The sequence below is a fragment of the Alosa sapidissima genome, chromosome 20, assembly GCF_018492685.1.
Source record: "Alosa sapidissima isolate fAloSap1 chromosome 20, fAloSap1.pri, whole genome shotgun sequence".
Classification (NCBI taxonomy): domain Eukaryota; kingdom Metazoa; phylum Chordata; class Actinopteri; order Clupeiformes; family Clupeidae; genus Alosa; species Alosa sapidissima.
Window position 1 is genome coordinate 14654340 of NC_055976.1, and position 26650 is coordinate 14680989.

Sequence of the window (26650 nt, forward strand, 5' to 3'; positions counted from 1 at the left end):
CCACGTAGGCTACATGTGCTTATTGCCTATTGCTCAAAGAAAAACTTCAACTACAGATTCATTTTCATAATTCGGTAAGTTGATAAAATGAGCTCACTTATTTAGTAAAACGTGCACACAATATACTAAATTGAGAACACAATTACTAAATTGAGAACACAATTTAGTAAAATGAGCGCACTATTTAGTAAAACGTGGGTCCAAGGTTCCCTACATTTTCCTTTGGAGAGAGCTAAGAAGAAGGAAGAACCATCTCAGGCATTTATATTGCCTAAGAAGTTCTGGCTTTTCCACTGAATATAGGGGCAATAATTCATAGGGGAATCTGTCCATAATAAAACTATTTAGGTAGATTTTAGCCTATATCATATTGCTGTGTGTGCCAAGGTCAACTGTGTTTTGTGTGCTGTCTCCACGTAGGCTACATGTGCTTATTGCCTATTGCTGAAAAACTTCAACTACAGATTCATTTTCATAATTCGGTAAGCCTTAAAGTGATTTCTTCACTCCTCCTCCTGAGTTGTTTTGTTCCTTTAATTAATATCCATTTTAAGAGCGAATAATAGAACAACAATAATGTTTGAGAGAGGGGGTTGATGAGGGACTAGGACATGCCAATCAATAAGATGCACAAAAGCAGCAGGCATCGTCTCCGACAAGTACACCGGATATTTATTGAGGCAATTATGACACAATTGCATCTGCGATATACTGGGGAGCCAATGCGCTTCCTCTGACTGCCGCCTATCCCACAGCATCCTTCGCAACTCATATGCGCCGTGCGCGACCACAAACCTACCTTCGCTCACGCCAGTAACACACTGTCACTTGGGTTCGGAAACAACGAGCGAATATGCCGTCTATCCAAACGTAATGCTTTACGCATCCCTCCAATATCTGCAAGAGGCATCAACTAAGAGGAGGTGAGTTGACTAAAGCAAGAGGGGTTCACATGGAAAATTTGCATGGAGTTACCATGAGCATGTTTTAAGCCATACTGTCAGCTACATGACATTATATTAATCTTCTTAGAACAATTTGATACAATACAATAAGGTAGGCCTAATGCATGTCAACTTCATCCGTTCCACTAATTTTACAACTTACATTTTTAATAGTAATATATTTTACATAATTGATGAAAGTTGCTCAGTTGAAGTTTGCATTTGATAAACCTCTATTTTTCACGCAGACGTAGGCTAAATGAGTCACTGAGAGAGCAATTTTCGAAATTCATGTTGTAGTAAATGCTTTAATCTGAGAGCTTCACATCTGCTTGCACCTTCAGCTAATTGTAAGAGGCAATTGCCATGGTCTTGGCCAGTTTCTCTCCTTCAGTATCGACTGTCGAGAAATGTTGATGTTCTGTTATTTTTATATTGACTAAGTGATTTCATGATGCAATAATTAAAAGCAATCTAATGCACCCCACTGAGAATAACTTTCATGGCAAGATGGTCTCGCACCTTCTGACCGTTGCCAGACACATTTCGGATGTTGTCAATGACCCGGTGAATATCGTCGGTCTTCGGGGAGCTAACCTCTCAGAGAGGACTGTATCACTGAGAACATTCAGCATCCGAGAGACTGAAAGCTCATGTCGCAGCGACTGGGGAGATGTCTGGATGGTCGGCTTATATAAAGTATTCATATCACCCGAGTTTCCCCAAACGCTTCTTCACCACGGAATTTGGAGTGAAGCACAGTGACATACATAGGCTAATGGTTTGGAGACATGTGCTGCTAGCAAGTCATTATGACCAATATGTTTGTTGAAGGTAAAGTAAATCTTTAGCCTTTGTATGAATGCTCCATTATCCACTATCATCCATAAACGGACTGTCCCCTATGGTTCGGGTTGTTACGGGAGACCAACAATTAGTATTGACAAATATGACAATGTAATTGCCTGCAAAGTACCTGCTGCATGGCAACAAATGGTTGTAAGTGCTTTTTGTGCAAGAATAGTGAGATAGCTTCAAACGCAAACCTCAGCTTAATCATCTCTCCTGAGTGTGTAGATGTCCCTCCAGGCACCCAAAAAATAATAATATAGGACGTCTGACTCATATGCCTTTATATAAGAGCACATTTACTCCTCAAAATATAGTCTTTTGGGTCTTTTGAAACTTTATTGGACACAGTCCTGGTTCCTCAGGCAGAAGAGACCCTTCATATATTAGATCAGATGTGAGGTATTTCATTCAATAGTAGTGTGATTGCCATGGCTGTGATATTGTTCCAAACTCCTCTCCATAAAAAGTATTGAATGGTGTTGCTGAGTCTAGATTTGAAATGCCATAATAATTGATTTATATCCCTCGCCCTGCTGTGGTGCCCCGTGGTGTAAAACTCATTAACCTTCTTTTGCAATTTCTAGGGAATCCAATTGCCCATCATCACAAATATTTACTGCTCATAAACAAATAGGCTGGCCTGAGAGTAAATAACTCATGTCTTCTCGCTGTAGGCTTAATTCAAGTGCAATCTTTCACGATTCATTTGAAACCAAACAATACCTGATGAGAGGGAAGGACGGCACAACTTTAATAGCTTTGCAAGATCCTGCCCATCCTACCCCTGAACCACTTTAAGAAACAAAAACAAAACAAAACAAAAAAAAAACAACAACAGCTCATTATCACGGTCCACTCATTGTTTACACTTTGCAGTGGTCGCATCTCACAGCGTAGAGGCACTTCTCCCCCAGTTCTCCAGCTCTCCTTCTTCCTCCGTCACACTAAGCTGCTCAGCCGCTTCAGAGTTAATTCCTTCTCGGCTGGAGAAAGACCCCTCCTGACAGTGCACACTTTAAATTCACCTCACAGGTCTGAAGCCACGCCATGAGAGATTGAGGGGGTTGGGGGGGGGGGGGGGGTACCCGGGGGTGTGGGGGGGTATCTGGAAGTCATGCATCAATTAAAGATTCATGGGAAAAGGATAAAAAAAACATTGGGCCACTCCATTTCCATGTGCCCCATTCCATTTGGCCCCACAGTCAGAGCCTTTCGCTACTCTGCCTCACACTTTTTCCTCGAAATGAGTTTCCATACTGCTGCAGTGCGACATACTGTATAGGTTTGAGCTATGCTTTTTTCCAGTAGGATAAAAATATCAGACCGGACCATGCTTTTTGTCAGGCAATGATCAAATGATCAATGATCCATTTTCAAGCCTTCCAACAGTGTAACCAGAGCCTGAAGTGTTACTCATGATAAAAAAAAAATATATGTAAACAGTAAGTGTATGACTGTTGAGTATGAGAACACACAACCATAAAGGTGTGCTCAGATGTGCGTCTTACATGTTGATGGACTGAATAACAGAGCTCACATGGCTATGCTTCCTTTTAGCAAAATAAACAGAAATATATGTGGGTTAAGCTTATGTATGTCTCTATGGACCCAATTAACATATTAATATTCTAAAGAAAAAAACAAAACAAAACACTATACCAGCCATTGCAGCGTTAGTACAGCCTCTAACAAAAATGTGAGAAGATTATTAATGTTTCTAAAGCCTGTCTGTGTATATGTCTAAGCTGCATTTTCTTTTTCAGTAGGAAATTGAAGAGCAAGTTCGTTTGACGTACCCAGGTGCACACAACGCGACCCAAAATGAGCCCTTTGGATTTGGTCAACAGCACGGACCCAGGCCAGGTGAGATGGGACGACTTCTCCCGATACGGGGAGTTCTTTCTGGGGAACGGCAGCCTTGATCTCCTCCGGCCCACCTTCAGTGACGACATCACCAAGCTCCTGCTTGTCCAAGTTGCGCTGATCGCTGCCTACTCGCTCATCATCCTCCTGGGCTTGGTGGGCAACACGCTGGTCATCTACATGGTCATCCTCTACAAGAACATGCGGACCGTCACTAACTACTTCATTGCCAACCTGGCGCTGGCTGACCTGATGGTGGACACCATCTGCCTGCCGTTCACGCTGGCCTACACGCTGCTGGACGAGTGGAAGTTCGGCGCGGTGCTGTGCCACCTGGTGCCGTACGCGCAGGCGCTGAGCGTCCACGTCTCCATCCTGACGCTGACGGTCATCGCGCTGGAGCGCTACCGCTGCATCGTCTTCCACCTGGAGCGCCGGCTCTCGCGGCGCACCAGCTTCGCCATCATCGGCCTGACGTGGGCGACGTCGGCCGTGCTGGCCGGCCCGCTGGCCATCTTCCGCGAGTACCGGCGCGAGGAGATCCCCTCCATCGGCCTGCGCATGGCCGTGTGCTCGGAGAAGTGGCCCAACGGCACCAACCGCGACGCCGTCATCTACAGCCTGGCCATGCTGCTCGTCCAGTACGTCATCCCTCTGGGCATCATCAGCTACGCCTACGTATGCATCTGGGCCAAGCTCCGCAGCCACGTCAGCCCGTCCAGCCGCGGCGACAGCATCCACCGCCGCAAGAAGACCACCAAGATGCTCGTGCTGGTGGTTCTGGTGTTCGCCTTGTGCTGGCTGCCCTTCCACATTTTCCAGCTGGCCAGTGACCTGGACCTGGTGCTGCGCTTCAAGGAGTACAAGCTGCTCTACACCATCTTCCACATCGTGGCTATGTGCTCCACCTTCACCAACCCGCTCCTCTACGGGTGGATGAACAAGAACTACCGCAACGGCTTCCTCATGTTCTTCCGCTGCGAGCACAAGCCCGACACCATCCACCCGGAAGGGTCCTTCAAGACCCGCTCGCAGAGGGGCCTGATTGTAAACGGCCACCATGGTGGACACCGACCAACTCCCGTGTGAACATTGCTGAACTTGTCTTGAACTTCCAAATGTGTGGAAGCACCCTTGAAGGGTGCCAAGTAGGGCTATTTATTCTTGAGCAAGTGCCATATGGTCTGCGAGTTTACTGAAGGTACCCCTTTTGGCATCAAAGGCATAGAAAGAATGAATGAGCAGCTGTGTGTGTTGGCAACAAGCTGTCTACAGCTAATTGTCTAACTTGGAAGAGGGGAAGCATCGTACTCGTTGCACAAGAAATCATTTATTTTTTATGCCAGTAGGAACTTGAGGGGATAATGTCATTTTGGAACAAGGTGTACATTTTATGTTTTGTGCCCCAAAGGAGGTGCAGTCAAAAAGAAAAAATACACACTGGTGTTCAATTCTGGTGTATTGGCAGAATATGACATTTTGGGTTGCCTATATTCTAGTTCCAAGTCCGATTATGGGACGGAAGACAAAACCTATTTGGATTTCAAATCATTCTAACCATAATGTAATAAAATCATCATTAAATGTGCCAAAGCCAATAAACTGCCGCTAAAAATCATTCTATAATATCAAGATATTGCATGTGCATACATTTACATATGCTACTTTTAATGCACTGATGGCAGATGTGCAAAGAGTGCAGATGTGCAAGAGAAATGCACAAGTACTTAAATACATATGAATATATCTATAAATATGTTGTATTTTAACGTTCGGTTCTGTGTGTTCTTCAGTCAGGGAGTTGAATAATGCCTCATGTGCGGCTCTGTTCAGCATCACAAATGTGATGAGACTGCAGCGGTGGCAGTGACAGGATCTGACAAATTGACTATATCTTCTCATGAATGTCATCAAATCGCTCTCTGATCTCTGTGCGTGTGTGTGCGTGTGTGTCTGTGTGTGTGTGTGTGTGTATGTGTGTTTGTGTGTGTGTGTGTGTCTGTGGGTGTGTGTGTTTGTGAGTGTGCATCATCTGCTGGAGGAAACAACATGTGCCTCTGTGTTATATATCTCTTTATTGTGAAGCATTCCTCCATTTGCCCTCCCAGCTGTCTGTGTGATCTAAATAAACCAAGTTGATATAAAAACACCAAAAACACCCCTTACTTTGGTTATGTAGTCACTAAAGCAACATTATGCAAGGAAGACTTAATAAGTGTGTGTGCTACAGTATACTATAAGTGTGTGTGTTTGTGTGTGTGCGTGTGTGTGTCTTCTCCTACTCCCACACTCTGCTGAAGTGGAAGCTAAAACAAAAGCAGTAATTACTTCCAAAACAGGAGTCCTGCATTATTTACTGCCAGCACTGTTGTTGTTGGAGGAAAAGAAGACGTTTGGCAGCCAGTTAGTGACTCCGAGAGGCTGTCACTGATGTGTAGTGGCATGATACGTACGGCGGGGGGAGGAAAGAGTCTTGTGGGCATTGAGATGGTAGTGCTTGGAGCGACTCAAACGTATTAACCATTTATTCACTCGCATTGAATAAGTCATAAGAAACAATATGAGCTCAGGCGTCATGCACCCATACTTCTTAAGCAGGGATGTTTGGGAAATAAAGGCAAGAAGGAAAGCTATTGTGTTCTTCACGTACAGTCTTAAGACTAAACACAATGGATGTTAGAATACGCCTCCGGGACCTATTCTCTGCTTGCTTCAGCAGAAACAATATGAAGTGAAGTTCTCTCATGTGTCTCCCATGTGTCAAGTGTAAATTGCGGGCCTATGAGTGATGGTCACATAAGCACAAGTAATGCAGTTTTGTGTGTTGTGTAGGTATGCTATCATGGTACACATATCTGATGACATTCTGCCACCTATTGGTCAAAATGGAAAACTACTAATTGTAGTTAGGTGCAGGAAAGACATGGACCTTGAATAGCTGTGCTGTGGTCCTCTTCAAAACGGATAAACAGGCCTCAACACCGTTACAGAAGAAAACAAAGGCACTGACATAGTGGTGATTTATGAAAATGGTGTTGCTAATGATAATAGAGGCCTCTCACTTTACGTTTCTAGCGTAAATACTTAGTCCATATGGGCACATATCTATCTGCATATTTCCATGCACACCATGGACAAAACCTTACGTTTGACCTAACAAAACAGTTCTAACAAATTCTTCAGGTTTCTTCTCAAAGAAGAAAAGTGTTTCCTTTAGAGAAGGTGGAGATATGGAGAGAGGTTCATCACTGCCTTTCAACCAGACAGGTTAGTGAGAGAGAGCAGCCATCCACAGATTCTGTCAGAATCTGAATGGACACCGCATGATACCACACTCTTAAAATTAATATGTTGTCCCTATCTGGACACAGAGATGTGTTAAAAAACAACGCAAGTTGTGTTGTTTTTAATGCAAGTTGTTTCATTTTCAACACAAACTGTGTTGTCCCTATCTGGACACAGAGATGTGTTAAAAACAACACAAGTTTTCAACACATTCATTTTAAAAGTGCAAGAGGAGAAGAGTGGTCACCTTTCCGCATGTGTCTCTGAGTGACCAACCCATTATTTATCAACGAAACATGCTCCAGAATTTGTTCTCTGTGATGGGTTTACGTGGATTGCAACAGAATTGATTTGTTTTAAAATCTAATCTGTTCTTCTGACACATTTATTCACAATGATGTCTCACATACTGACGAAGGCCACAAGGCCGAAACGTTTGTTTTTTGGAGTCCGACCAATCTTTGATTTTCTGTAAGTTTCCTGGATCATGCACCCACAGAAAACAAACGGGAGAGTGCGGTGTTTGCAAAAAAGGACATTCACAATGATGTCTGGAAGCATAAGCTGACAGACAAATCTCTCTCTCTCTCTCTCTCTCTCTCTCTCTCTCTCTCTCTCTCTTTCTCTCTCACTCACACACACACACACACACACACACACACACTTGCATCAATCTCATGCATGAGTCACCTGGCTGTGACAATGCTTAGTCATAGCCAGATAACAGCCAGGTTACTAGGTAAAACATTGGGTAAATTAAATTACCAAGGCCCACTCTCAACACACACAATCGCACACACACATGCATGCACCTATGCGCAGATACCTAGGGTGACCAGATTGGAGTGAAAAAGTGGACACTTCATCAGCCGGGTGGAGGGGGGGGGGGGTGTCTATTTTGCACTTTAGAATTGTAACCATGCACACAGGCGGAATGGTTATGATGATACGGCAATAAGTTCACAACCAGTTTCACAGTTCAGAAATGGTCAAAAATAATGTATTTAAATTAAATGTATCCATAAAAATATGCAGAAGTGCACCTCTGTTGTTCAGCTAGTGAATCTAAGATAAGCTTAGTCATTGGTCATTGTAATGGCCATACTTGCTGTATCTTCCTTTTTCAGGACAGTCTGTATTTGCATGTCAGGCTTTATCAAGAAAAAAATAATTTACGACTCTTTTGTGATATTTTTGCATTAATGTCACTATGGAAGCATGCCAGAAGAAATATATATTCTGTGTAAGTGAGTTTGTCTGGAATAAGAACCATGATAGTGGGATACTCTATGGCTAAGCAATTCACATAAATTGATGTACAGACATAAAGAGTTTACATTAGAATACATTATAAATTTGCTGGAGACCTTGCAGAAATATTCCCATATACTATTATGGGAATATTTCTGCGATATTACTTGGGCACCGCTTATTGTACGGAAGCATGCTTTATATCTTCGTATTCAGAAAGGGCTGCAGTATTGTGATATATGGTTTGCCAAGTGTTAAGTGAAGAGTTCCTGAGATATTTTACAGAGAGTAATGGGTGTGTTGTGTGCAGAATGCAAACATGATTACATTTCATGTAAATTCAATGTTAATTTACTTACGAACCATTTATCACAGCAACTTGGCACTATATTATTGAAAAGCTTATAAGATTCCGCTTATCCACGAAGTCCACGTTATATGTGTGATATCTGTGTGACGAGTAGGCCTACTCAGCAATCAATTAAGTTGAACTTGGGGACCCTCAGTGAACAGTGTCTAATGACGCCCCAGACGAAATTGAAATTCCGGCTGGTGGTCGTATTTTTTAGGTCTCAAAAAGAGGACATGTCGGGGAAAAGAGGACGTCTGGTCACCTAGCACACACACACACACACACACACACACACACACACACACACACACACACATTTAAATAAATTAAGGACTACACGACCTATCCAATATACTGATTATGTTAGAATTGAACCCTTGACCCTTGACTATTGGCTTGTATTGGCTAGCAGTCTGATTGAACGTCTGACTCAGTATTGGGTTTATTCTTTCTGAATCTCCTTACCTCCTTACCTGTGGCCAAGGTAAGATCACAGAATTAATTTTTATGTTACTTTTTTTCAAATATGCATACATGATAATCAAATACGCATTCATGCTCCAATTTATGGACTATTCATGTAATTTATGGCAGCAAGCATGCGGAGAATGAAGTCAACACTCCGTGCCACTAGTGGGCAGTAAAATGTGCAACCGGCAAAATTAGTTATACAACGACAAAAAGTAGCAGAAGAAGAAACCAACATGGCGTCGCAGTACTACCAAGATATGCAAGAGAACTTTAAAAATAACAATAAAAGTCGTGAATTTCCAGCTCACAGTGCTAAAGTTCATTCAGTTGCTTGGAGTTGCGATGGCAGGAGACTTGCGTCAGGATCTTTCGACAAAACAGCGAGTGTATTCGTCTTGGAGAAAGACCGGCTGGTAAGTGGGTCCTCTCTAACGTTATACAGGCTTGTGTTCATAGCTCTTTGGTGCTGCTAGCCATCACACTTAACTTCCACAAAACATTCAGTTGATAAATGGCTTTGGTTGATTTAAAAAATGCCATTAATGCACTGCGGCATGTAGCCAGATGCTCAAGGTCACACAGAGGATTTTCATGTAAACTGCGTGTACAGGCTAGGTTAAATGACAGGCATGTTAACGTTAGCCACAGTTCATTCATGTGGATACTAATTTATGTGCTCAGTTAGCCAGAAAAAAATATTGTTACCAAGGGGGTTTAGGAAACACGGGTGTTTTGCCCCCTGGGTATGTACAATATTAGAATAATGAAAGGACAGTCTGGTACAAAACACATGATCATAATCCAAAGAGTGGTATGATGCATATATTTTCAGTGTATCTGATATGATTTAACATTATATTTGTGTATTCTAAAAGAATAATTATTTTCCTGTTTAATGCATTTCATAAATTAAACTCTCTGATGATGGCCCTACAGGTTAAGGAAAACAACTACAGGGGTCATGGAGATAGTGTAGATCAGCTGTGCTGGCACCCGACTAACCCAGATCTGTTTGTGACGGCCTCCGGAGACAAGACCATCAGGATCTGGGATGTCAGGACCACCAAATGCATTGCAACAGTCAGCACGAAAGGTTTGGCATTATTCATCATCAATATTATGTGTATAATATTCATAATCTCAATCATGTCAGTCTTTATTTTTGTACCTCTGATTTTGTAATGCCCAAGATAAATACCGGCTTCATTATGGCATAATTATTATCAATCATTATGATTATTTCAGTGATTTTTACAGCTGATGTTCACTTCTGCTTTAGGTGAAAATATAAACATATGTTGGAGCCCAGATGGACAGACCATCGCTGTCGGAAACAAAGATGATGTGGTCACTTTTATTGATGCAAAAACTCATCGGTCCAGAGCTGAAGAGCAGTTTAAGTTTGAGGTGAATGAAATCTCCTGGAACAATGACAACGATATGTTTTTCTTGACCAACGGAAGTGGCTGCATCAACATTTTAAGGTAAAAGTCAGTGAGTTTGGGGTAAACTATTATTGATTCACTAATCCCCTTCACACACTGCTTTCAAATATATATCTTTTTTTGCAGAGCAAAAGCATTCACTGATTCATATATACCCTATAAAACTGATCAATGACTTATCAACAGGTAGAAAAAAAGTACTGAGCACTAGTGTTGCGCGGGCTGGATTATGACCCGCGGGTCGGGTGGGTGCGGATGAGACTTCCAGGTAGGTAACGCGGCTTGTGGGTGGGTGGGGTCAAATTTGCTAGATAGCAACGTTCTGGGTTAACATATTCATTTGCATGTGCGGTAGGTTAAAGTGAGATTTCCCCCCTTCTGTTCCTCTCTCCTTCTCCGTCTCTGTCTCATATGCAGAGTTGATTGGATACAAAAATACCCCAATTGGAGGGGACAAAGCCTATACATACAGTGTTTCCCACAGAATAGAATTCCATTTGTGGTGGTTGGTTTGCAGAATTAACTTGAATGCAACAGTTTTTAACAAATTAGCACAGCGTGGTTATGATGCTAACCAGATTTAAGCACAGTTTAGTACAACCTGGAAAATCATTGTGTGGTGGTCAATGTTGATATTGTGGTGGGCCGCCACAAATATGTCAATGTATGGGAAACACTGACATATAATATTACATTACATTACATTTGGCTGACGCTTTTTTAACCAAAGCGACTAACAACATGGTAAACAGTAAGTTTTAGAACAATTCTCACAATTTTAGGACAGTTTAAAAAAAACACATTAGTACAGTAAGAATAAGTGCGTCGGTGAGTGCTGTATTTTAACAGTTACTTGTCAGTTTAACGGCTGGTGAGTGCTAGGATCAGTAAGACTTGTTGTAAGTGTTGCTATGAGAGTAGATGTTCTCTAAAGAGCTGGGTCTTCAGGAGTTTTTTGAAAGTGGAAAAGGATGTCCCTGCCCTTGTAGGAACTGGCAGTGTGTTCCACCAACGAGGAACAACAGATGAGAAAAGTTTGGATTGGCTTGAGCGTACCGGTGGTAGAGCTAGACGTCGTTCGTCAGAGGAGCGCAGCGGTCTGGAGGTAGTGTAAGTCTGTATGAGGGCATTCAAGTAGGTGGGAGCAGAACCGGAGACTACTTTGTAGGCAAGCGTTAGAGACTTGAATTTGATGCGGGTCGCCATAGGTAGCCAGTGTAGCTGGATGAGCAGCGGGGTAACGTGCCCTTTTGGGTTGGTTGTAGACCAGGCGCGCCACCGCGTTCTGGATCATCTGAAGTTGTTTCACTGCGCAGGCTGTCAGGAGGGCATTGCAGTAGTCGAGTCGTGAGATGACTATTGCCTGAACCAGAAGTTGGGTAGCATCTTGAGTCAAGTAAGTCCTGATTTTCCGTATGTTGTAGAGTGCGAAACGGCATGACCGGGCGACTGAGGCAACATGATCTGAGAAGTTTAGTTGGTTGTCGAGAACAACTCCTAGATTTCTTGCAGTCCTGGTCGGTGAAACAGACAGGGAGTCAAATTTGATGTTGATGTCGTGGTGTATGGTAGGTTTAGCTGGGATGACCAGCAGTTCAGTCTTTGAGAGGTTCAGCTGGAGGTGGTGTGCCTTCATCCATGTAGCTATGTCTGAAAGGCAATCTGAGATCCGTGCTGAAACCAGGGGGTCGTCAGGTGGAAAGGACAGATAGAGCTGTGTGTCGTCTGCATAGCAGTGGTATGAGAAGCCGTGCGAACGGATAATCTGTCCCAAGGAGGTGGTGTAGATAGCAAAGAGGAGGGGGCCCAGCACTGAGCAGAACTCAAGCAGAATGAGTACTGATGATCGAGCGGTCGCCCTGGCTTCTTTTAAGGCTTCTGTTACAGACAGCAGAGCCGTTTCGGTAGAGTGGCCGCTTTTGAACCCAGACTGATTTGGATCCAGAAGGTTGTTCTGTGAAAGGAAGTCAGAGACCTGTTTGGAGACTGCTCGTTCAATGCCTTTGGATAGGAAAGGCAGTAGTGAGACAGGGCGGTAGTTCTCGACTTGAGCAGGGTTGAGAGAAGCTTTCTTAAGTAACGGTGTTACCCGGGCCATTTTGAACGCTGTTGGAAATGTGCCGGAGGTTAGCGAGGCATTGATCACATGTGTGATAGCTGGAGTGACGGTCGGGCTGATGGACTGAAGTAGGCTCGTAGGTATAGGGTCCAGCGAGCATGTGGTAGGACGGCTGCATGTCAGGAGTCTGGACACTTCACTCTCGGAGAGAGGCGTGAATGCTGAAAAAGATGTTCCAGCAGTCCCTAGAGGTTGTAGGAGTGCGGTATCTGAGTCAGATGCGTTGAGTGGGCATGTAGAGAATTGACTGTTGATTGCCACCACTTTGTTTGTAAAAAATGAGGCGAGGGTATCTGCAGTAAGGCTGGATGGAGGAGGAGGCAGCTGAGGGTTGAGTAACGATTTGAAGGTTGAGAAAAGTTTTCGAGTGTCTGTAGCGCTGTTGATTTTGTCATTGTAGAAAGCAGTCTTAGCAGCAGTGATGCTGGCTGAGAAGGAGGTCAGGAGTGTCTGGTAGTTTTTGAGGTCGTCAGCTAGTTTGGATTTGTGCCATTTCCTCTCCGCGGCTCTGAGTTTGGTGCGCTGCGATCGGAGGGTATCATTTAGCCATGGATGAGAATATTTGGATCGAGCTGGCCTTGTGGTAAGAGGGCACAGCTCGTCTAGACACGAGGTCAGTGTGGAGCAGAGCGAGTCAGTGGCTTCATTAACCTCCAGAGAGGAGAAGGTGTTGAGTGGAGGTAGACCGGAGGCAACCACAGAGGAGAAGTGCGTTGGAGACAGGTTCCGGATGTTGCGGCGGAACGTGACCATCGGCTGAGGAGCCGGAGGCTGTTCTGTCAGGCTGACGTTGAACTGGATGAAGAAGTGGTCAGAAAGATGGAGAGGCGTCACCATGAGGGTGTCTGTGCTGCAGTTCCGAGTGAAAATCAAGTCAAGCTCTTTGCCAGCTTTGTGAGTCGGTGGGCTTTGAACCAGTTCGAGGTCAAAGGAGTGGACCAGGGCCAAAAAGTCCGCTGAGCCTGGGGCGTCTAAGTGGATGTTCATATCACCGAGAACAAGAAGCGGACAGTCATGCTCAGGGATGGAGGATAGCAGAGTGTCAAGTTCGTCAATAAAGTCGCCTAGTTGGCCTGGAGGGCGGTAGATGACCAGCACGTAGAGTTTTGCTGGGGCGATCACTGTGATGGCATGGAATTCGAATGAGACATATTTGTTTGAAGGCAGTAGCGGGGTGAATTTCCATTTGTTGGAGATCAGCAGGCCCGTCCCGCCTCCTCGTCCAGATAGGCGAGGGGTGTGGGATAGTGTAAGGTTAGTGGAGAGTGCAGCCGGGGTGGCAGTGTTCTCTGGTTTGATCCAAGTCTCAGTGAGAGTAAGGAGTTCCAATGAAAGGTGGTTGGCATAGCCAGCTATGAAGTCCGTTTTGTTGACTGCGGATTGACAGTTCCACAAGCCCATGGAGAAGGAGGTTTCTGTCGGTGAGGACCGTTTAAGTTCCTGAAGGTTAAGGCGATTTCTGCCCCTTTTGGCATGATGCCGTTTTCTGCAATGGCCGGTGATAACAGATATGGTGGAACGGCACATTTTGCCTTTGTCGGTGCCTGTGCTCGGTGAACTTGCACAGGTAAACTTGCTTGTCTTGACCGCGTCCGTCTTAACCGCGGCTGGCTGAAACGAGGGCTGCCACTTATGCTGACGCTTCAGCGGCCGCCACTAATTTTATGCTGCTAGGAATTGCATGCAGCTGTCCTCCTATCTCACTAATGATGCATCAGCGTAGACCGCCCTCTGATGTTCGCACAGCTTAGATTGTTCAAAAGGGTGTTAATTACTGTCAACTGAAAGTCCGCTCGCTCACACCGACCGAAACTCACAGTTTCAAGTAGCCTCCTCCCTCAGCTGTTCCCCAAGCGCCCAGAGTCCAATTCTAACAATTAGAGAGGATTGGCTAGTAGTAGCCTATGTGTTCTTGCTTTCTCTCTCCCAACTCACTGCAGTTGTTGTCTAATAATAATACAATTAAACAGTTGTGTGTTTCTAATTATCCAGATGATGGCCTAAATTAGCTTCTATTTCATAAAACACCTAATGTAAGCGAACGGATAACACTTAGATCCTAATCACGATTATCTGGCAACGTCCTTGCTGCTCAGCTCACTCTTGGATTAAAAAAAAAAGAAGTTGCGTGAGTTATGTCCGCACATGTTACCACACTCCACAGATGTTTACACTAGGGGGTATTTCACAAAACCTAGATTAAGGATTAAGCTGGGATTTTTTGGTTATCCTGGATGAATTTAGCCTTGTCTTGATTTCACAAAAGAGATGGCACATAAGTTACCGTGGGGATTTATTCTCTGCACCCAGGCTAACAGCCAAGCTAAGTAATGGTAATTATGTTGTCTTATTGGTTCAGCTAGCTGTCATTCAAATCAGACCTCCGTACTAATTTTTAAGGAGCTTTAATCCATTTATATACTATTTGCTAAATGTATTTGCTTGCAAAACAGAACAGATTGTCTGCCTACTACCATATGGTTATTATTTTAATTGTGATAGCCTTATAATTACTAACGTAGGCCTAGGTACTCGTTGTTTGCTTCTTTTGTTGATAGACGTTTGATGAATAGCCTATTGTAGTTGATTGGGAGTGGAGGGGCAAGTTTGCAAAGGTGTTTTCAAATATAATGTTAAGGTATATCATATTATGTGCATCTTTGCAGTGGCAAGCGCTTTCTTAATGATGTTGCGTGCCGAGACAAGGATGCACTCACACGTGTAAATTTGCATTCAGTTGGTCTAACACGTCTACTCATGCTGTTTTACAGAAATAGCCATGATTCCCCATTCCAAAAAGTACAACTTTACTTCATTGTTAGTCTATATCAAAAGTGGTTGTTCACTCTGTGTGAATGACTCTATTTTCCAACTATTTTATTCCAACCGTGGGCACTTTGGAGCAGAAACGAGAATGCGCACACATCCTGAATGACTTACACCTGGCTTGACATAGTCGCTCCTACTCCAGACCAGATGACCAGACAACGCTATGTCAAACCTCGCTTTATCACTAATCTTGGATGTCTTAATTCTGCCTTTGTGAAATACCCCTCTGGTTTTATTAATTTGCGATTGCGATCTTGCAATCTAAGTTGCAGTTGTGCAGCCAAAATCATCCCGGTTTTCTTAATTTGCGATTGCGTTTTATGAGTGCTTTCTCTAAGCTTCAGTGACTACATGATATTGATTTAACCACTTTAGGCCTACTTATCGTTGAAATTAGGAATTTGTGGGTCGGATTCCGGTCGATGTTAAATGCATATATTGTCGAGTCGGGTGGATTGGTTCTCCAAAATGGGTCGGTCGGGCGTGGGTTAAAAAAAACCTGACCCGCGCATCACTGCTGAGTGCCATTAGTTGTGGTGCTGTTTGTCTGAGCTGGTGCCTTCCTGCTCATCATGTCTCCATGTGTCTTCTGTCTGAAGCTACCCTGAGCTCAAGCCCATCCAGTCCATCAATGCCCATCCCTCCAACTGCATCTGCATCAAGTTCGACCCCACAGGGAAGTACTTCGCCACGGGCAGCGCAGATGCCCTCGTCAGCCTATGGGATGTGGAGGAGCTAGTGTGTGTGCGGTGCTTCTCACGGTGAGGAACTACACACTTTTTTTGTCCTTGACACTTCAGAGAGAGAGAGAGAGAGAGAGAGAGAGAGAGAGAGAGAGAGAGAGAGAGAGAGAGAGAGAGAGAGACTTCTTCTTCCATCAACTCTAACTCAACACACCAACATTTCTGTTTCTCTAACTACAACGTTAAACATATTACCTTTACAAGTAACACACAGAGTTAGAGTACAATTAGGATTCCCCTTTGTTCAAGTGAAGAATAGTGTAAATGTGACCCTGCAAGGCAAAACCATTGCTAATAGGTATTGCTAAAAGTATCGCTAAGATAACCGCATCCAAAGTTGGCATGGTTCTCCTGTCACCATACGCCAGCAGAGGAGAAAATCACCTTTTTTTAAAAATGCGCTACGTTAATGGAAAACTTCTCCTTGTCCGTAAAATGACGCTAGGAAGTTCGTGCTTTTGACCGTTCCTGCCCTGAAAGGCAAGTCTTTCACTTTTAATTTTCGGTTACATCTGCGAAGAACGATAGAGAGTTGACACATTGAGTAACGAGTAGGCTAATGAGTAAGTTTTAGCTCTACCGTAAAACCTTATAGCGGCGTGGACAAATGGAATGACTGCTAATGTGTTGAATCTTCACCTAAATAAAGTCAGAGTTTAACAGTCAAAACGTATGTTTATCCGTGAAATTTGAAACAATGTGAAAGTGTAGACTGTATACTGTCGAATTATGCTAAAACGTGAAAATCGACATTTTAACCCGTACGTTTGTTTATCGTGGATTTTCTCAAAATAGCACTGTGTGAAAAACAACTGGTTTCGCCTTGCAGGGTTACAAATGTGTATAATGTAGGGCTGCAACTAACTTCCGTTTTCATAATAGAATAATCTGATGGGGATTTTCTTGATTAGTTGTTTGGTCGATAAACTATTAGAAAATTCAGAAAAAATGTTGATCAGTGTTTCCCAAAGCCCTTGATGATGTCTTCAGATGCCTTGTTTTCCCATAGAGAAAATATTCAGCTTTAAGAAGTTGGAATCCGAGAAATTAGGTTTTTATCTCTTAAGAAAATTACTTAAACCAATAAGTCGATTACCAAAATAGTGATTAATTCAATAGTTTACAAGTTATCGATTAACCCATTAATTTTTGCAGCCCTTGTATGTGTCAGTGAATAGCAAAGCCATGCCCTTGAAACTCTCTTGGAGAACATACATCCTTTAATCCCCCTCTAGCGATTCCCTTGACACGTTGTATTTTCATGTGGATCCTTCCTCAGCCATGCCTATATTGATGATTTATTGTTGATCACAGCAGGTACAGTTCCTTATGTGATGAATTGCTTGGCTGGTGCGAGAACTTTAAGTGGGTAGTCATCAAACTAAGTTATTGCTGCTCCAATAGTTTCGGAACAGCTTCCATAAATCATGCCATCTTTAGAGCTGTCCAAACAGGAAGGCTTTAAAAAGAGGTTTCAGGTGTATCATCATTTTATTGCCTATTCTGAGCTTCATTGTTTTTATGCGCATTAAGTGCAAGTTGATGATTGTTTCCGTTGAAAGTGAGTCATGATGCCTTTATAGTTGCGTATGACGAATGATGGCTAGACAGCTGCTTCGAGCTGATTCTTGAAAAGTATGCTGGCAGAGACGCTAGCCCTGCTAAACGGTTTTGCATATGTTGCACTTTAGTTGTGCGAGGCCGATAGATAAGCCATAGATAAGACGTGTCAAAAATAGTGCTATGATCATGAGGAAAAGGACTAGAGAATTTATAAAATCAACAGGCCCATCAAACACAATTTCAACAGCTGCCTATGCATTCATCAGTGACTGCACACTCATGGTTGTTTACATGTTAGAAAGTTCGTCTCTTCTCCTGAGAATGCCCCTGTGTAAGTGCTCCGAGGTTATTGATTGTTTTCCTCCCGTTCCCTCGTATTGATCCTGCTGTGATGTTGTGGTGCTGTAGACTGGACTGGCCGGTGCGAACCCTCAGCTTCAGCCACGATGGGAAGATGCTGGCCTCTGCGTCCGAGGACCACTTCATCGACATCGCTGAGGTGGAGACAGGTGAGAGGGGTGTGGGAGCGTGGGCGGCAGGTTCAACTCCGCTATAGCCCGTCTGTACAGACCCAAGCAAGGGCTTTCGTAGCGTGGACGGCTCTCAGAGCATGGACGGAGAGGGGAGTACTTCATTATGGAAATAGTAGTTGCCCTGAATATTTTTGTAGGTTTTGTTTTTCCACATTCTTTTTGTTAATGCATTTGAATGTGCAGTAAAAAAAAAAGCATGCTGAAAGTTTCAAGCATGCTAAGAAGTGCTCACCTTTGTCCAGGGGGAGGGGAGGGGGAGTGTGGGCGGTGGGGTTATAGGTCTAACTCAATGACCTTTTAAAAATCCAATACACTGAGTGTCAGTGTGAGAATGTGTGCCAATTTGTGTGAGTATGTGCACGCACATTCAAAAGACGGGCCTTGAGAAGAGCCTTAACACAATCCCACCCCAATGGCATGTTGCTTCAGGAGCGCACTGTTATCAATACACCTGAATATAGTGTAAATAAATACTCCAGTCTTAAGCCATGCTAGAAATGTCCACCTTTGTCCAGTTTATTGAGGGCAAACTGCAGTTAACTAGGACTGGTGTGAAGGTCACAGGTTCTCAAGATTGATTGGTCAGTTTCACATTGGCTACAGGGAATGTCGGATCATGCTTTATGCTTTCTGGTGAGGCTGCTTTCACCTTGTCAGTGAAAGGATCACTGAGCACTGTTGAGGACATAACCCTGAGCCAAAGAGACGACATATTGTGAGATATAGATGCAATTACTTTGTGTTGATGTATTAAATTAGATGGTGGATGCTTTCACATAAATCGGATTAAGATGGTATTTTGTTTTGTAGGCAACCAGACAAATGTCTTGTGTGTCAAATCGATTCATACATAAGCATAAAATCCCATATTCATGGCAATTCAGTGCATCACAAACAGTGAACGTGTGTGTCCGTGCGTGAGTGCGCTCATCTCATTAGGAACAGGGCATGTAAAAGTGGTATATGGATGCTGAGATGGGAACCAAATCACTTGGGCCGTGAAAATGAGAATATTAGATGGTTGTTTGGATTCTGTACACAAACTGCTTTATGTGATCAATGTTCCTGAGGCTATAGCCCTCTGTGGTACAGTCATTCTTTCCTTTCTTTAAAACAGGTTGTATGGCAGTAGTCACACACACTGGCATATGTATGGAAATATAAAAATGACATGCTTAACAATCAGTAATTTTCCAAAGCAATGGGCCCAGTGTATGACCTGATTATGTCTACCTTTTGTGCAAATATTTTGTCAGTTTCAAATGTTACTGTTTCGTCCATATCTCTATGATTTCAGAAAATGTGGCAAAATATGTACAAAAGGAACACTGAGTACAGACAGAAGGCTCAGTCTGTATCCGTACTGACCCCTGAGCGTAAATGAGCCTAAAGGGTTTCTGTCTGTCTGTGTGTGTGTGTACAGTATAGTAGCTGTGTACAGTTTCCTAAGGTTCTGTCAGACGGTGCCTGAATCTCCTTTGGAGTAGGGCTGTGAATACTATGTTTTCGGTGTGTAAAGTTTAATGTATAATTGTGTGTGTGTATGTGTGTGTGTGTGTGTCTACTCCTGCAGGAGAGAAGCTGTGGGAGGTGCAGTGTGAGTCCCCCACGTTCACGGTGGCCTGGCACCCCAAGCGCCCCCTGCTGGCCTACGCGTGCGACGACAAGGAGGGCAAGTACGACAGCAACAGAGAAGCTGGCACTGTTAAGCTCTTTGGACTGCCCAATGACTCCTGAAGAATCAGCCATTTTTCCTCTCACTGTCACACACACACACACACACACACAGACACACACACACACACACACACACACACACACACACAGAGTCAGCCCAAGTTAGAACAGAGGTCAGAGGAACAGAGTTGACCTCTCTCTCTCTCTCTCTCTCTCTCTCTCTCTCTCTCTCTCTCTCTCTCTCTCTCTCTCTCTCTCTCTCTCTCTCTCTCTCTCTCTTTCTTTCTCTCTCTCTCTCTGTTTCTCTGTATCTATCTCTTTTCTTTCTCTCTCTCTCTCTCTCTCTCACACACACACACACACACACACACACACACACACACACACACACACACACACACAGAGTACAAAAGAGTCTCCATTCTCTTGTGTGAATGTGGTCAGACTCCTTTATAAACAAACTGATCATTCACAACACACTCACATTTGTACATCCACGCTGTGGCATCGTATTACATAACTCTCCAAGGCCTTGGTTGGTACAACAGTGAGAGGCATGGATAACGACCCTGGCCAGTTATACGTTTACAGTGCATCAGCCATCACTGTACTGGACTTGATCATTTTTATTATCCATTATTAATTCTGATTGGTCACTGTGCTGACATCACTCCCTTGTTGCCCTCTGCAGATTCAGTCATCTCTACAAAGAGCCCTCAGAGTGTTCTGTTGGGGGGGGGGGGTATGTCTGTTGTATGGTCTCTCATACTGTCTGTAGTCTACCTGTTAGAGTAAATCATGTATAGTTGAGAAGTCAGAGGATACAGTCGTGGTTGTATTTTGCAGTACAGACACAATTGATTTACAAGTTCTTGCCAGTCCACCTCTCAGGATGATAACTTGGGAATGAAATGCTACTCTTGAAATATTTTTGTATATCTTGAATAACAGAGTAAATTGATCTCCCACTGCCCCACAAACACCCACCTTCTGCTAGTTTGGTCAGAATACATTTTGTTGTCAACATGAAACGTTTATCAGTTTATCAGATGGGGTTACAAGATGGGAACCAGTGCTTTGTAAGGGCCAAATGAAATTACTATGACTCATTGCACACTATTGAGGATGGTTGCCTATTCTTGATTTTATTTTTTCTCCATTGTTTCCCCTTCTGCTGTTCAGTTCGACTAGTAGTAGTAGGACAGACCGTGCTGAGGCCAGAATAGTGGAGGTACATCAACAACCGAAAGGGTCCAATAAGGGATTGTCGTGTTCCCACTGATGACCTGCAGAGGGTGATATTGCATATTTTACTGGATTGTGTCCTCGGGCTACATTCCGTTGTGGTTCCCCTCTCAAATCAAAGGGGGAGTTGTAGAGCTTTGTTTTTACCTCTGGTGTTGTTTTTTTATATTAAAATGTGAAAACTGTGGACTATTTTTCTTTCTTATATGATGCTTTGTCTTGTCAGCTTTTTATCATTCCATAGCCCTCTGCCTGCCAATAGAGATGTCAACATATTGTTTTATTGAATTTTATAGTCTTTATTCTGGGCAGTAGGGTAATGGTATTGCAGTGTACCGCATCAATTCTCCCTCTTCCACCCCGACCCCCCCCCCCCCCAACCACACACACACACACACACTGGGGGTCTGTTGGAGTCTATTGTGAAGTCATTTCCTCCAGTAACACATTCTTGGGGGCCTGTGACACAAAGTAGGATTTTGGGGTTAGCTAACTTTGAGTTTAACCCTTAGTTGGATTTTCAGTGTCAATGGTTCACTTTTTTATCAGTTTACATTGCTATCGTAACACCTAATCTCCACCTAACCATGTTATGTTCGAGATAATAGATCACTATGTACAACCCCAAAACAGAAAAAGTTGGGACATTGTGTAAAATGCAAATAAAAACAGAATGTGATAATATACAAGTCTCGTAAACCCATATATAGTAGCAAGAAGGACATAGACAACATATCAATGTTGAAAATGAAAATTTGGACAATTTAATGAAAAATATCTGTTAATTTTGAATTTGATGCCATCAACATGTTTCAAAAAAAGTTGGGACGGGATCATGTTTACCACTGTGCTGCTTAACCTCTTCATTTAACAACATTCTGTAAATGTTTAGGAACTGAGGAGACCATTTTTCTTAGAGTTTTGAGAATGAAATGTTGACCCATTACTCCCCAATACAGGATTTCAGCTGCTCAACAGTATGGGGTATTCTTAGTCATGTTTTTCATTCCATTATGCATGTAATTTGACAAATCTGGACTGCAGACAGGCCACTGTAGCACCTGGACTCTTCCTCTATGGAGATACTATTTAGATATGTGCATAAATAATTTTGCCATTGTTTTCCTGAAATGTGCAAGGTCTTCCTTGGAATTGACATTGCCTGGATGGCAGTATATGTTGCTCAAAACCTGTATACATCATTCAGAATTAATTATGCTTTGCCAAATGTGCAAGATGCCCATGCTGTAGGCACGAATGCTCCTCCACATCGTCATAGATGTTGGGTTTGGAACTGAGCACTAAAACAAGTTGGATAGGTTGGATACTTGGATAGGTCCTCTTTAGCCCAGATGAGTCCATGATTTCCAAAAAGAATGGCAAATTGTAATTGGTCTAACCACAGGACCTTTTCCATGTTACCTCAGTCCATTTTAAACAAGCTCAGGCCCAGATAAGATGGTGGTATTTTCTGTATCATGTCTCAGTACAATTTTGGCTGTTACAATTTTGGCTGTAGTTTTTGAATTGAGTATCAAATTGTGCACATAGACAATGGTTATCAGAGGTTTTTCTGAGCCCATACAATGACCGGTCTGGAAACAGGTCTGGTGTTGATGCAGTCCCATCTGAGGTCCAAAAGACCACGGCCATCCAATTTGTTTTTCAGCTCTTTCCCTTTTTTGCAAAGATTTCTTTGTGTTCTCTGAATGTTTCAATAATATTATGTCCTGTAGATGATGAACTCCCTGAATACTTCACAATTTCATGTTAAGAAGCATTAAAATGGCATTGTTTCATCATTTGTGCACACAGGTTTACACAGAGTGATGAATAACCCTACATTTTTACTTCTAAGAGACCCTTCCTCTCTGGGATGCTCTTTTTCCTACCCAATCATGTTGCCAGTTATCCAAATTAGTTGTGAAACATTCCTTCTTTTGTTTTCTTTATTATTACACTTCCAGCATTTTGTTATCCCTGTCCCATCTTTATTTGAAACATGTTGCTGGTATCAAATTCAAAATCAACATATTTTTCCCATGAAATAGTCAAATGTGTCATGTTCAACATTTGATATGTTGTCTGTGTCCATTTTGCAACTAAATATGAGTTTAAGAGTTTTGCAGATTATTACATTTTGTTTTTATTCACATTTTACACAATGTCCCAACTTTTTCTGTTTTGGGGTTGTATAAAGCAGGGGTTCCCAAACTTTTCCTTGACAAGGCCCCCCAAATACCACTAGGTTCTGGCCAAGGACCCCTTGATGTGTTATTAAACCCATCGACAATACTACGGCAAATTTAAAAATACATTAAGCTAATCCTAATAATTATTTTAGCCACAAGCACTTTGTGATGGAGCATACAGTGTGTAAAATTACATTTGGGGCTTTCTGCTATATGAGAGCTATTACTCTACTATTATTCCCAGTCATTGCATGGAAAATAATGTTCAGATATGCGACAAATTATTATAATGGCATTGTATAACAACCCTCATAGTAATGGGTATATTTAACATTTTTCAAATGTATTTATTTGCTGCTTTTATTTTTCTTTCCAACTTGCTGAGGCCCCCCTGGCACCCCCTTGCGGCCCCCCAGGGGGCCCCGGCCCCCACTTTGAAAACCACTGGTATAAAGCACACCGTACTGACCAATTGATTGGTCAACATCTATTGGAATCAGTTTGAAAATAGCATAACCAAAGATCCCCTGCATCTCGTTATTGGGAGGGTCTCTTGGGAAGGTTTTTTTTTTTTTTACAATTACGCTAATATTGATTTGCATGCCACTCAAATAGCCTGCATTTAGCCACCCAATTAATTTAATGGAATACACAGCTGTAATTATAGCCAGACCGACTTGTGCCTTTATTACAGGGCCGTGATATTTATGTAAGGAATAATGGATGACACGGTGGAATAAAAGCCTGTTAGCTTATGCATTCACACAGTATGGATTTTTTTGCCAGCTTTGCATTCCAGCTTTTTAATGTGACTATCTTGCTTTTAGCCTGAAATGTCCATTTATATATGTTTAGGTTCATCATTTATTCCTCTGTGGTGAATCCTAGTTTGCCATTGGTCATCTGGGGCCAAAAAAGACCATCACTGACCCTTCTACCCTGAATGTGTACACAGCTTGTTTGGGGAAACCTGTGGGCAGTACTATAGGGCAAGGCTATTGGCTTATCCTGGTGTCTTTAGGATCAATCACTGATCTCCAATACGATGCTGGGTCAAATATTCATCTTTTTAAAAAATTGTCATTTTAGTGGGTGCTTCTAATGTTGCCTGAATAAACCAGTAAACCCACTTTGAAGTACAGCCCTCTGGGTTGACTTAACAAATTAATATTCCCTGTCATTGGGGGGCGCTGTGGTGCAAGCGGCAGCACGCTACCACATTTGGCTCTCAAGGTTCGATTCCAGCTTGTGGTCAGATCCCGATCCCACCCCATCTCTCTCCTACTCGCTTCCTGTCACTCCACTGTCATATTGATTTAATGGCAAAACCCCAATAAGTATACTTTAAAAAAAAAATCCCTGTCTTGACATTGCTCCTGCTGTGCTTTTGTTACGGCTCCCACACACAGTTGCGCTCCATCAACGCATGCCAGTGGGTGTTCCCGATTGTAGCTATGCAAATGACTTGAAGTATAACCGTAATTTGATTGGCTGGTGCCGTCTGTTCTTGTCCGTCGGTGCAGAAAAGGTCGAACTTCTCGACGGGAGCAACACGAGGCAACGGACCCACAATTCAGTTTGAAAATGGATGACGTAAGCCCATGTAAAGTGGACGGGATGCGTCTTCAGCACTGCACCGCACGCAACTGTGTGTGGGAGCCGTTGGGGTTTGTTAGACCAGTTAAGCAAAAGAGTACATGCTGAGGTCAACAGTAGTAATAAGTGAGAGGAATGCTGTGGACTGAGTTGGGTGGGTCAGTCTGTTTAAAGGTGTGACCGGAGAAGCAGAAAGAAAAAAACCCCCACCAAGGATCACCTGTAGGCCCTTGCGCTGGACAAGCCACCAGTCTCCGGGGGGGAACTATAGCCACGAGCCTGATCAGGCATCATTAATCTAACCCAGAGACACTCTCCCCACCACCCTGTTCCAAATGGCCTTGCCTAGCCCGGTGTGTGTGTCTGGTTTGTGGCAGCCGTCCTGTACCCACCTCCACCCCCGCGTCACCTCCTCCCTCCTCGGTGCTGGGACGCTGCGGGATCCAGGATGTCCCTTCACTGGTGTTTCCTGCTCTCATCGGGGGACTACACGCTCCCCCACCTCTTCCCCTTAATTTCATTTAATTTTCGCCGAGCCTGTCGCCGCTTGGGCAGCCAAAATCCCTACGGGGCTCCAAATCTGTCACTGCAGCCACAAGCGCAATCCTCAACGCGCTTCCTAAGCCTCAGGGATCACTGGAGGACTATCCACTATGGTGATCTAATGGTGATTCGACGGTGAATGGTGATTTATTTTTCAAACAAGACATCATTTCACATGAAGGAGAAGTGTCATGATTGTAAACAAACCCGTGGACGCATTGGATAACAGGAAGTACTTCACTGAGAGCTTTTTACCACCTCAAAAATATTGTCAAACTCAGAGGGCTGATGTCAAAACATGACTTAGAAAAACTCATTCATGCATTTATCTCCAGCAGGGTTGATTACTGCAATGGACTGTTCACAGGCCTTCCTAAAAAGACTATTAAACAGCTTCAGGTGATACAAAATGCAGCAGCTAGGACTCTAACAAAAACTAAAAGAACTGACCACATTACTCCAATTCTTAAGTCCTTGCACTGGCTTCCAGTAAGTCACAGAATTGACTTTAAAGCACTATTGCTTGTTTATAAATCAGTAAATGGAGCAGGACCTAAATACTTGTCAGACATGCTTCAGCAGTACACACCTTCTCGTCCTCTCAGGTCCCAGGTGAAAAACCTGCTAGTAAAACCTACAGTTAGAACTAAACATGGTGAAGCAGCTTTTAGCTGCTATGCGGCTCAGCTGTGGAACCAACTTTCGGATGACATTAAAAAGGCCCCAACTGTAGCCAGTTTTAAATCTAGACTTAAGACCAAACTGTTCTCAGACGCTTTCTGCTAACTGTGCCGAGTTACAAATTCTGAATCTGCCTCGATAATTATTCTACTTTGTCTTTTATTACTTTTTTTACTACTTTTGCCTTTGTTTTTGCTTACTAATTATTCTTTATTTTTAAATGATTTTACCTTGTGTTTTATGTTTTCTTTTTATTATGAGTATGTGTATGAAATGTGCTATATAAATAAACTTGACTTGACTTGACTTGACTTGAGAGTCCAGAGCATGGATTTAGATTTCTGCCTTTGTATTTGCCGGGCGTCTATGTGGCTTACATATGCACGGCATAGATGTATATTGTCAACCATGCACTGCTGAAACATTCATGCCTTGGAGGCGGGTGGGGGGGGGGGGGGCTCGAGCA

The 26650-nt window shown here is 43.2% G+C and overlaps 2 protein-coding genes across 4 annotated transcripts; both read left to right on the top strand.

Annotated features, from left to right (window-relative positions):
* The first annotated feature begins 755 nt into the window (after positions 1-755).
* On the top strand, positions 756-5770 carry npy7r (neuropeptide Y receptor Y7). Of its 2 annotated transcripts, none has more exons than XM_042074618.1 (2): positions 756-923; positions 3560-5770. In XM_042074618.1, exon 2 carries the CDS (start codon positions 3618-3620, stop codon positions 4746-4748), a length of 1131 nt encoding a protein of 376 aa, XP_041930552.1. In that variant the 5' UTR covers positions 756-923; positions 3560-3617; the 3' UTR covers positions 4749-5770. The 2 variants fall into 2 exon arrangements, with proteins under 2 accessions (XP_041930552.1, XP_041930553.1); XM_042074619.1 differs by having other exon boundaries at positions 3563-5770.
* Positions 5771-9215: 3445 nt separating this feature from the next.
* Positions 9216-21359, top strand: thoc3 (THO complex 3). 2 transcript variants are annotated; one of them, XM_042075003.1, is made up of 7 exons: positions 9235-9431; positions 9955-10111; positions 10298-10502; positions 16011-16172; positions 18126-18226; positions 19824-19922; positions 21110-21359. In XM_042075003.1, exons 1-7 carry the CDS (start codon positions 9252-9254, stop codon positions 21151-21153), a joined length of 948 nt encoding a protein of 315 aa, XP_041930937.1. In that variant the 5' UTR covers positions 9235-9251; the 3' UTR covers positions 21154-21359. The 2 variants fall into 2 exon arrangements, with proteins under 2 accessions (XP_041930938.1, XP_041930937.1); XM_042075004.1 differs by having other exon boundaries at positions 9216-9431; positions 19824-21359.
* Positions 21360-26650: the final 5291 nt, after the last annotated feature.

Coding starts and splice junctions, on each gene's coding strand:
- npy7r (XM_042074618.1), top strand. CDS start 3,618: ATGAGCCCTTTGGATTTGGTCAACAGCACGGACCCAGGCCAGGTGAGA.
- thoc3 (XM_042075004.1), top strand. CDS start 9,252: ATGGCGTCGCAGTACTACCAAGATATGCAAGAGAACTTTAAAAATAAC. Junction 10,503..16,010: donor GGCTGCATCAACATTTTAAG/GTAAAAGTCAGT, acceptor TTCTGTCTGAAG/CTACCCTGAGCTCAAGCCCA. Junction 16,173..18,125: donor TGTGTGCGGTGCTTCTCACG/GTGAGGAACTAC, acceptor GTGGTGCTGTAG/ACTGGACTGGCCGGTGCGAA.